This window comes from Solea solea, chromosome 14 (genome assembly GCF_958295425.1).
Source record: "Solea solea chromosome 14, fSolSol10.1, whole genome shotgun sequence".
Lineage (NCBI taxonomy): Eukaryota > Metazoa > Chordata > Actinopteri > Pleuronectiformes > Soleidae > Solea > Solea solea.
In genome coordinates this window covers 13,735,737-13,746,872 of record NC_081147.1, presented here as the reverse complement: position 1 = coordinate 13,746,872, position 11,136 = coordinate 13,735,737, and the positions used below count along the sequence as shown (strand labels likewise).

At 40.5% G+C, this 11,136-nt stretch overlaps 2 protein-coding genes across 3 annotated transcripts; one reads left to right on the top strand and one right to left on the bottom strand.

Annotated features, from left to right (window-relative positions):
* Window positions 1-365: 365 nt before the first annotated feature.
* Window positions 366-3,204, bottom strand: cetn2 (centrin, EF-hand protein, 2). The gene is made up of 5 exons (XM_058649989.1): window positions 2,892-3,204; window positions 2,470-2,634; window positions 2,228-2,356; window positions 1,483-1,620; window positions 366-1,387 (listed from the first exon to the last, which is right to left on the bottom strand). Exons 1-5 carry the CDS (start codon window positions 2,892-2,894, stop codon window positions 1,298-1,300), a joined length of 525 nt encoding a protein of 174 aa, XP_058505972.1. The 5' UTR covers window positions 2,895-3,204; the 3' UTR covers window positions 366-1,297.
* Window positions 3,205-4,830: 1,626 nt separating this feature from the next.
* Window positions 4,831-8,646, top strand: nsdhl (NAD(P) dependent steroid dehydrogenase-like). Of its 2 annotated transcripts, XM_058650013.1 has the most exons (8): window positions 4,831-4,885; window positions 4,957-5,040; window positions 5,636-5,797; window positions 6,065-6,211; window positions 6,324-6,452; window positions 7,118-7,260; window positions 7,756-7,858; window positions 7,974-8,646. In XM_058650013.1, exons 2-8 carry the CDS (start codon window positions 5,020-5,022, stop codon window positions 8,304-8,306), a joined length of 1,038 nt encoding a protein of 345 aa, XP_058505996.1. In that variant the 5' UTR covers window positions 4,831-4,885; window positions 4,957-5,019; the 3' UTR covers window positions 8,307-8,646. The 2 variants fall into 2 exon arrangements, with proteins under 2 accessions (XP_058505996.1, XP_058505995.1); XM_058650012.1 differs by having other exon boundaries at window positions 4,868-5,040.
* Window positions 8,647-11,136: the final 2,490 nt, after the last annotated feature.

The window sequence follows — 11,136 nt, the reverse complement described above, 5'->3', positions numbered from 1 at the left end:
TTTTGCCTTCTCAAACTCACCCACAATATGCTTCACGCAGCAATGATTCCTGATTGTATTAGTTAGTTCAAACACAATGAAGATCATTTTGGGGTTTTTTCCACTATTGTTGCACTTCACTTTTTGTAGCCTTAGAATGAGCCTTTAAATGTACTTAGAAACTGCCATCCACTGTCAATCTGGACTCTATTTTGAGTGATGAGATGTACAGTATGTTATCTGGAAGTTGCTTTATCATTGAGACTTATGAAGTGAATCCTCCAGCTGCTTAAATGCTTCCTGGAGCTAATTCTATTATGTAGAATTATACATGCATCATTAATCTCATACAGAAATGAAAAACAAACAAACCTGAAAGATGCGACTAGCTTTAGTATATTTAATTTGTCTCACAAAGATAAATATGTTGTATATCTGCTTCATAATTCACCATACAAAACTGTCAAGAACACAGAGGAGTAAATGTACTTAGAGATGCTACAAGGAAAACACATCCAACAATAAGCCACATATCGCAGACGATGAGACGTGTGGGGAAGGTGTGCAGGTCAGAGAGGTTTGGGCAGCTTCCCTGATTGTGATCGCCCCTGAAAGAGGCACAGGCACAAATCTGCAGGCAGCGCTGAGGTGAGACACCACTCCCCGATCGTCAGCGCTTACCTAACAGCTTAACATTGAAAGAACAAGAAACATAGTATAATTCAAGCACCTATCGATGGCTAAATCTTCACAATGTATAAACTGTAGTGTAAATCAAAGCTCTGGAATGTACTGTGCACTAGGAACCAATAATCTACACGTTTTAATTTCATATATGCAGCATTTCAAACAGTATTCTCTTATCTTATGCAAATATACATTGGATTATCATTTAAATCAGTGGAAGATAATTAGGATATTATTTGATGTATGCAACACGTAAATCTCTTTGTATGGCACGACTTAATAACAATAATAATGATGAGGGAAATTTTGAGACAGAACTTTTGCATGTTCTCTCCGTGTGTGGGTTCTCTCCAGGTTCTCCGGCTTCCTCCCACAGTCCAAAAACATGCAGATTAGGTTAACTGGAGACTCTAAATTGAACATAGATAGACTGGTGACCTGTCCCGGGTGAACCCCGCCTTTCCCCTATGTCAACTGGGATTGGCTCCAACTCCCCCCGTGATCCTCGTGTGGAGGACAAAGCAGTAGAAAATGAATGAATGAACTACATCTATAAGTAAGAGCAGCATTACATGTAAAACCACCACTCTTTGATACTGCATCACCAACCCAAACACCATGACTCATTTCTTCAGTACAGACAGGTTTTCTTCATAATGCGCAGAAACTCCTGCTGGTTGACTTCTCCATCTCCGTCCCTGTCCGCTTCATCGATCATTTCCTTCACAAACGCAGCATCGGAGGTGTGTTTACATTATTTAAAACTACAGTCTATGATGGAACGTGCAATGTGTACATTATTTGTTACATATTTACCTGCAGCTCTTCGTCCGTCAGGTTCTCGCCAAGCTCTTTGGCCACTCTCTTAAGATTCCTGAAGGAGATCTTTCCAGTCTCATCATCATCAAACAGCCGGAAAGCTTTTAGGATTTCCTCTTTGGAGTCTTTCTCTGCCTGAAGGGACAGAAGACGGAGAGCTGTTTTACCAAAAAACACTACCTTAGTAAGGATGACTAATGGAAGCGGAGGTTGCGGGAACAATGTTAAAGTTTGAAGGCAATGAGAGTCCAGTGTGTAACATTTAGTAGGGTATATTGGCAGAAATGATAATTGTATAATATCGATAAGTATGTTTGTTTAAGTTTATAATCACTTATAATAATAATAATACATTTTATTTGGAGGCGCCTCTCTGGGCACTTGAGGACACCGTACAATACATAAATAAATAAAAACACTAAGAGAAAGAAAAAAAAAAAAAAAATAATAATAATAATAAGCCTTTTATATGTCTGGAGGCTGCCGTCTTGCACCACCATGTTTCTGCGGCAGCCTGAATGTACAACCCAGCCAGCAAGTTTCATTACACTCTGCTGTTTCACCATTAGATAGAATAGAATAGAATAGAATAGAACTTAATTGTCCAACAAGGTGGAAATTTGCCTTGGGCTCACCAGCATAAAGTCATAACAGTAGGCATATAGAATGTCATAAAAACAATAAAATAAGAGATGTCACTAATTCTCCCACACTGATCCTGAAAGTATGTTTCAATATGTACCATTTTCTGTGTCATGACACTGAGGAAGTCGGTGAAGGAGATCTTCCCTGTGCCATCTTTATCCACTTCACCAATCATCTTCTTGATCTCCTCTTTCTTTGGTTCAAACCCCAGAGCTCTCATCGCAACCTGGTACACACACACACACACACACAGAGAGAGAAGGATGGACATTGAGATACACAGGAAAGTGTTTGTTTCCCCAACACCTGTTGAGTGACTGACTGATCGATCGTATTTACCTTGAGCTCTTTGACATCAATGTATCCAGAGCCGTCTGTGTCAAACAGCTCGAATGCCTCCCTGATCTCCTGCTTCTGCTCCTCAGTCAGCTCTGGTTTGGGGGTAGTCTTCTTACGAGGAGGGGGCACTGGACCCTGCAGGGATGGTCTCTTGGCACTGGTTGCCTGTTAGGGTATTAATAATAATACAAAAACACATCCTTGTTTACATCAACATTATGTACATATGTATATATATATATATATATACATGTGTATATATATATATATATATATATATATATATATATATATATATATATATATATATATAAATTATTGAATTAGTGTCCACACCTACAAACCAAAAGAATTGTGTAAATATCTATAACCTGTAAAAACACAGTCATGTAGGTTTAGGCTATAAAGACATTTTGACTCACCATTAGTGACTGTTTATTTGATTGACTAAAATGACAGAGACCTGCAAATCTACTGAGCAATCAATGTTTTCCTCAGGGCGAAGAAGAATCCTCCCTCTCATTCAGGGAGGAAGAGGAGAGAGAGAAACGGCCTCCGCGTCACACCAGTGACACAAATTAAGCCTTTAACAGCGCTAAATGTTAGATAATGTCTTATTCTTTAAAACATAATCCTGTTTTTTCACAAATCTAGCGGAGACAGCGACCTAAATGCGGAGGAAATAACAGCCTGTAGCGACCACCATGCACAGATTCAGCTAGCTGTTGGTGATGGAGCCTGGGGTGTGTTTCATTTGTCCATCCCATGTGTCTGCAGATGTTCTGTCACCGCTCGTGTGTTCACAGAGGGCGAGGCGGGCACAAGCCGGAGTAAAAATGAAACGCACCAGTCGGGCAAAAAGACGATTGGTTGCTGAAAATCACGGGGGGAAAACACGAACACAAAAAAAAATGCAGTGCTTCAGAGAAGGTGAATTTAGAAGATCCCGAACTTCACACAGGGTTCATATACATTTCTGTAGAGTAGGAGAATGAGGACACCTGAAAACACTCATGTACTTTGTTAAGAGTAGTAACAACAGCAACATTAATGTGTATGAATCTGTTTATATGTGTAATATAATACAGATAACATTTTATGATATATTTGTGATAAGTTAATAATATAATATAGATCATTATTTACATGTCATCTATGTATATTCTTTACACTTCTGATTTTTATATAATATAATAAATACGGGCCACATGGTGGGGTAGTGGTTAGCACTCTCGCCTTGCAGCGAGAAGACCCGGGTTTGAGCCCCGGTTGGAACAAGGGCCTTTCTGCATGGAGTTTGCATGTTCTCCCCGTGTGTGCGTGGGTTCTCTCCGGGTTCTCCGGCTTCCTCCCACAGTCCAAAAACATGCAATGTGGGGATAGGTAAATTGGACACTCTAAATTGACCATAGGAGTGAGTGTGAGTGGTTGTTTGTTTCTATCTCTGTGTGTGGCCCTGCGATGGACTGGCCAACTGTCCAGGGTGTACCCCGCCTATCGCCCGAAAATGCACATTATAGTATGTGTGTAGCTGTAGCTGTAGTGTATGTAGCTGAGATTGGCACAGCACCCCCCTAGTCATCCTAGTCATCATCTAGGATAAAGCGGTAGATGATGACTGACTGACTGACTGATAATAAATATGTTGGTTTTTGTTTGTCTTTTGTATCCGTAGTACTACATGTTTGAAATATAAAATAAATACAATAACAACAACAATAATAATATTAGGTCCACGTCTATTCATTTTCATGTGTATAGATCACTATATCTGGTACAATAGCAATACTGTACAATATAATTCTATATGCAATAAATAAACTGTACTTGTCCTCTGGCACTCATAGTACAACAACTGCAGAACAGTACACAATATGACAGCATTTAGAATACATGCTATGCAATACAATGAACAACATATTGACCCTAAAAGACACTGCTATAATATTCACCCACCACATCTACAACCAAAATCTGTGACCATGTGCGTGACATTCATTTAATTTCCCATTTCTCACTTTTCCCCTCATATAATGTGCATTTTCAGTACTCCAATAAATTACAAAAACAAACAGTCCTTCGATACAATTAAACAATCATATTACATCATAATGTGTGAGCAGAATAAGAAGAAAACACGATATCAGAGAGGAAAACTGAACTGAACTCATATTAATGTTGACGGTGATTCGGGGGGCGCGGTCTCAGAGGTGGGCGGTGATTAAACCATGTTCTCGGTCCTGATTGGTTTGAATTGTGGCGTTCTTTGACGTACTCTGAATGTGATTGGCTGTTGGCTGAAGCCATGTTTGAGCTGAGCGTCAGCTCCGCCAATAACAGAGCTGCTCTCACTCAGCTGATTCATGCTGTACATGGACTCAGCGGAACGGTTGTAAGCCGTTCTGACTGAGCGCAGGTGAGAGGAAGTTCAACTGAGTTTTCCTCTGTAGACTTTAAGTTAATAACAATACTTTTCTTCACATACAGCTGCTGTCTTTGTAAAGTTTTCACCTCAGTGCCTTCCTGAGTTAATATCACTTCTCAGTCGTCATGGCCACGCGTCTCAGACCGGTGAGTGTCTTGTTATGAATCCAGTTTTTTTAAGTGCTGGCGTTTACCTTGAATTAAAGCTGCAGTGCGGACATTTTGGTGAATATTTGTTTATGATTTTATTCTTCCTCAGTTTGGTCTCTGTGTTCAGAAACGGTGTACATTTGTGGGCCCTTCATCTAAAAACGGGCTCAATTTATACATAATTTTCGTACATTTTATCGGCACTACATACTCACATGCCTCATTTGTGTTGATATGGAGGTTTACACAATACTTCCTCGCGGGGGCAGTGCCGAGCACCAAGTCACAGGCATCAACAAACATAGCGACCATTAAAAGGGCTTATTTTTATTGTGCTTAATAGAAATAGACTGAAGCCCAAGCGGATTTTGTGGCGGTCGATTGTAAGACAACTAAATGTAAGTTGTGCCATTAATAATATATAATAAATCGGCCTTAACACTGTAGGGCAGCATTTGTGTGTATACAGCAGCAGAGCAGGAGCTTAGGGTTTACTCTGTATAACTGCTGAACAACTAGGTTTTTTGAGCAGTTGAATTTCAGTAGAATAGTTTTTCCTGTGTTTTATAATCTATATGTTGTCCTGGTGCAGTGTAATAAGCGGTGTGCCGTCATTGGCGGCTCTGGCTTCCTGGGCAGACACCTGGTGGAGAAGCTGTTGGAGCGAGGCTACTCTGTGTCAGTGTTTGACATCCATCAGAGCTACGAGCTGCCTGGGGTCACCTTTCACCAGGGAGACCTCTGCAACAAACAGGTGAGGGCATGCAGATACTGTCGGTCTGTGTGAGATTAACCAAGTCTTATGAGTTTCAACCTGGTATTTGACCTTTTTATTGATTATTTTCCACCTCACTCCTGCGTAAAGCAGAGTTTAAAGCATACTTTTACAATTATTGCAATCACTTTAGTCAAAATAATATATACTAGTAAAATGTTCATTTAATCAATGCTAACCCTAACTAACTCTTTAACTTCAGCTGCAGCTGTGATGTTAATTGGTCTCTGTGTTGCTCTGGTGCAGACTCTCCTGCCAGCGCTGAAGGACGTGTCCCTGGTATTCCACTGTGCTTCTCCAGCTCCTGGCAGTGATAACCGTGCATTGTTTGAGAAAGTCAACATCCAGGGCACACGCACTGTTATTCAGGCCTGCAAAGAAGCTCAAGTACAGGTGAGGTAGCTACAGGATCCCAGACAAGCCTTTTTCCCTTTTTAAAGCAATGGTTTTACTTTTAAAGTCTGAGAGTGGCCATTTAAGTGGTTTACCTGTTTGCTTTTGGCAGAAATTGGTCCTGACAAGCAGTGCCAGTGTAGTGTTTGAAGGGACAGACATTAAGAATGGACGCGAGGACCTACCATATGCCAAGAAGCCCATGGACTACTACACAGAGACCAAGATTGAACAGGAGAAGGTCGGAGAGTAATGAGTTCAATTTAAGTTTCATCATCTACAGAGAAACCAATAATCAGACAATTTACTTTATACTATATTCTTTTATTCAGATGATTGTTTTCAAAAGGAATATTGCATTTTTCTTCCTGTTTACGTGTTGTAGAGCACGATCTGATTATGATTCTATCTACATTACATCCACTTCTGTGAAAAACTCCACTGAACACACAATAACCAGGTTAGGTTATAGACGTGTCTACATATTACTACTAAGATAGGAGTAATACCTTAATCAGAAAATGCTGTTTATGGCAGTATTTGGCAATTATTTTGGTAAGTCATGTTATGTGAGAAAAACGTTTGAGTTCCAACTTCTCATGTTTTATGGGGGGGGGGGGACGATTTTAACAGAATTAATCAGTGATTGAGAATTTTTGTCTGAGACATGTTTTTCAGACAAACATCAATTCAAAGAAATTAAATTAAATTAGATGTATTTTTTAATCAACATTCCACAGCAATGACAGAAGTGATTTCATCTTATCTAGACTTCCTTTAATTGCATGTCATCTTCTCCACACTCTTCACGTATCAGTCACATCTAAGTCAAGTGAAGGAAGCAAACAACCAGAGCCACTTTGATTAAAGTTAACAGTGAACATCATCTCCTGTCCTTTGTTACAGTTGGTCCTCGCAGCTTGTGACAAAGAGAACGGTTTCTTCACAGTCGCCATCCGCCCTCATGGCATCTTTGGCCCCCGGGACCCACAGCTGGTTCCTATCCTGGTGGACACGGCTCGCAGGGGCAAGATGAAGTTCAAAATTGGGTATGTTTTTTAGGGTTCAGGTTAATCACCAGTGAGTTGCATCAGTGCTGTTTCATCCATCAATGGATTCTAAAGTGTGTATGGGTGAATAACAAGAGTGTGTAAAGTACTTTGAGTCGTCATCAAGACTAGAAAATGCCATATAAATACACACCATTTACGTCTAAACGCATTTATACTTTATTTCCTTCACTCCAATCCAGTCACTAGCCTTTCTTCTTTGGAAAGTTTGATATTGAAGTGAATTAAGCTCTCCCGCCTTCAAACAGTTGAGAGACAGTTGTTAGTTGTTTTTGGATACTTTAATACTTTGTGGTATTAAAGTTGCTCTGTGTTTGACTGCAAGAAGACAAGTGGGCCGTCTTATACTAAAGAATTTTACCATCATCTATTTTCTCAAAATTGATTCCATAAAATTGGTAGTTCAGATAATGATTTTTATCAATACCCAGCCCTAGTTTACACTCAGTGGCATTTCTCGATATTTTTCCACAGCGATGGGACCAATCTGGTGGATTTCACTTTTGTGGAGAACGTCGTTCATGGGCACATCCTGGCTGCTGAACACCTGAGGCCAGACTCGCCTATATGTGGAAAGGTGAGCAAACGGGAAAGTTTTCATCCATCAGGCTTCGGACTCCAACCAGCACACATCACTGTGCCGTCCTTACAAGATTAAATATTTGGTCTTTTATCCTCTGCTTCACTTCCAGCCGTATCACATCACTAATGATGAACCAGTGAGATTCTGGGACTTCATGTCTGAGGTGCTGGTCGGACTGGGATATGCTGCCCCGCGCTACCGCCTCCCCTACACCTTTGTGTACGGACTGGCCGTCCTCCTCTGGCTGCTGGCTCTGATCTTGCGTCCACTAGTGTCATTCAAACCCACATTTACCCCAATGAGAGTGGCTCTGGCTGGAACCCACCACTACTACAGCTGTGACCGCGCTAAGCAGGACATGAGCTACAAACCGGTAGTCAGCCTGAAGGAGGGCATCGCCCGCACCGTGCAGAGCTACCCTCACCTCAGACAAGGGGCCTGATGTGAGGATGGAGATGAAGACTGTCGAGATAAGTAATTCTCTGGATGTTAGCACAGTCGTGGTGAAAATGAGGTGATAAAGTCACCCGTGAATGGACTAAACAAAATGGGAAACCTCACTATGTATACTGCATAATGTTTATATGTGTGGTGTTTTTTTTTGCCAGCAGATGGCAGCAGAGACAGTTTACTGCAGTTGGTTATGAACAAGCACTTTTGAACAGATTCTGTCCGCTTAAATGTCCTGATCTTACACTTACAAATGTTCTGTTTTCATGTTTCACCTGTTGTGCTGTACACGCATTGAGATGCTGCTGATAAATGACGATACGTGCATTCCACTCGGTGATCGTTCCTCCTGTTTGTTTTAAAATTGATGAGTGTGACATCAAATGGCCAAGTACATGTCTGTTTTGTCTGGGGCTGTTTTTTTAAACACCTTGATGGTACAGAACGCAGTGATTTATTTCATAAAAATAGTGCTCGCAACATGAGGTGACAGTTTGGGATTGTGAGTATGATAAATGGCAACAATGCCCCATGCACATAGGAATGTTTATTTATTTTTTTTTTCAGGGCTTTTGTTGAAGAATTTGATCAGACCTTATACACAAAAGCCTCAACCCGATGAATAAGGCAGCGACTGTGAGCCAGACCTGATCGCTTAAAACCAGTAGCTGAACTGAGGCAAATCCCTGGAGCCATTCAAAGATCTCAAAGTCAAGGCTGCTGTATATAGAGCTATTTTAAATTCACAGATGTTCACGTGGATAAAAAGTCAAGAAGAAGGATCAAATTGAGAGATAAAAAGGAATTCCCAATGTGCTACGTGATTCTGGTGTAAAAGACAGTTCCCATCCTGCATAAAAATACACTCTTTAGTTCAGTCAGAGCTAATGTGACTGAAAGAAAAGGAATCGGCAATGAAAAAACAAACCTTTCAACGTACGTGTGAAGTAAACTTAAGGCTTAATGTGTGTATACATATATGTGTATATATAAACACAGTATATGGAAATGAATTTATGTGTATTATTTTATCGAATGATCCAGTATCAATTCATAAAATCACAAGTTCAGCCTCAAACCAAAACACCAGAGGTGGAAAAGTACTGAAATATTCTACGTAAATGTGAAACTGTTTTGATAAAAGTACTGGTCTGAAAGCGTACAAATGTACTCAAGTTAAAGTAAAAAGGTAGCTTGTTTAAAATTTACTCAGAGTAAAAGTTTTACGGAAAAGCACTTCCGTTTGTTGATGATGTCATCAGTAAACCTCACCACCGTAGCGCCTCCTGGTGCGGGCACTAGTCCGGGCACATCCAGTTGCGTACATTCAACCGCAGAAGAAGAAGAACTACTCTCGTAGCTGCTGAGATGCAGAGCATCCACCGTGCCAGAGGGGGAGCTGTGTATCTGAGAGCAGACATGCTAATTACGTCACTTCCAGGTACCTGGCCAATCACAACACAGTTTGCGTTCTGGGGGGTGTGGTTTTGGTCTGAAACAGCATGGCTGATGAGAGCGGCAGTGAGGAGATATTTCGATCGGCTCGTTTGCAGCAATTAGGAGGTTTTTCACCATGAAAACAAGTTAATATATGTAAGTAGACCTCCATAACTAACATATATGTGCGATACAAGAGTTCAATTGTTTTTAATTAAAGGCAAACCTTTGAAAATTAAAGTGCTGACAAAATAAAACATGTAAACATGTAATGTATTAGTCAAAATGGGTCAAAAGGTCACAAATGTCACTCACTCAGGGACCTTAATTAGCACCAGTTCACCTGTCCTCACCATTCACTCCCAAAGTTTCCGCTGCATGAATTTTTAATTTGTTCAAATTCAGGCCGACATTTTTTTCTTACTCAGTAAAAAGTACAAGTACACAAAAAACCTACTCAATTACAGTAACGTGAGTAAATGTAATTCATTACTTTCCACCTCTGCGAAACACATCCACCAGGGACTCCTCCCCTGAAGGCACTACATACAGACATTTGGTTTAACTTTCATTTTAAAAACTTCAAAGAATGAGAATCTCAGGCAAGTTGGTATTATAAAAGAAAATAAATAAATAAATATCCCAAACTAATGGCATGATCGTCTCATAAATGTGACGAGAGGATGCCACACGGATGCCTAATCCAGATTTTTCCAGACTGTTTCTGCGTGACTCTGCCTCTCTGGTATTTGATGTCATCACAACAGCAGGTGTTTCCTAGCAAAGAACTCGACTATAAACTATTCAGAACATGTCATTGAATACAATAATGGGCTGGGCAATCAAAATGCATCATGAGTTACAATCCTATTCCCACACACAATAAGTCATTCTGATCATGACCAGTGAGATATTGTCATTGCCTCGTCTTCGCAGTGTTCATGTGTTATTTAGCTTATTTATTTAGATTTGCTTTTGAGGTGAATAGAGATGGAGAAAATGGAGATAGATGTAGTTTTTTTTTTTTTCTATGTTAATCATTTTTCTCATTCCTTGTCTTGGTGTGGTGACCACAAGGTGGGGGTTAAGACTAGATACTTTGCATTCTCGTTTTAATTCTACGCCAGCAGCACCCAAATGATTCACAGTGAGACTCAGAGACACCAGGCAAGGCCGTCGGACTGGTTTCTACAGGGACTGGGATCCGTGCAGATAATAGACTCGAGCGTTTACACTTGCCGGGGTGTTCACCCGAGTGAAACTTTGGCTCCTCAGACTTGCTAATTTCCTCTTTGTGACGTGTTGTGAAATCCACCCCACACCCTCGCACCCTTTCTCTCAATTGAAACAATTTTGTATTTGTGAAATAACACAGACGCGGTTTT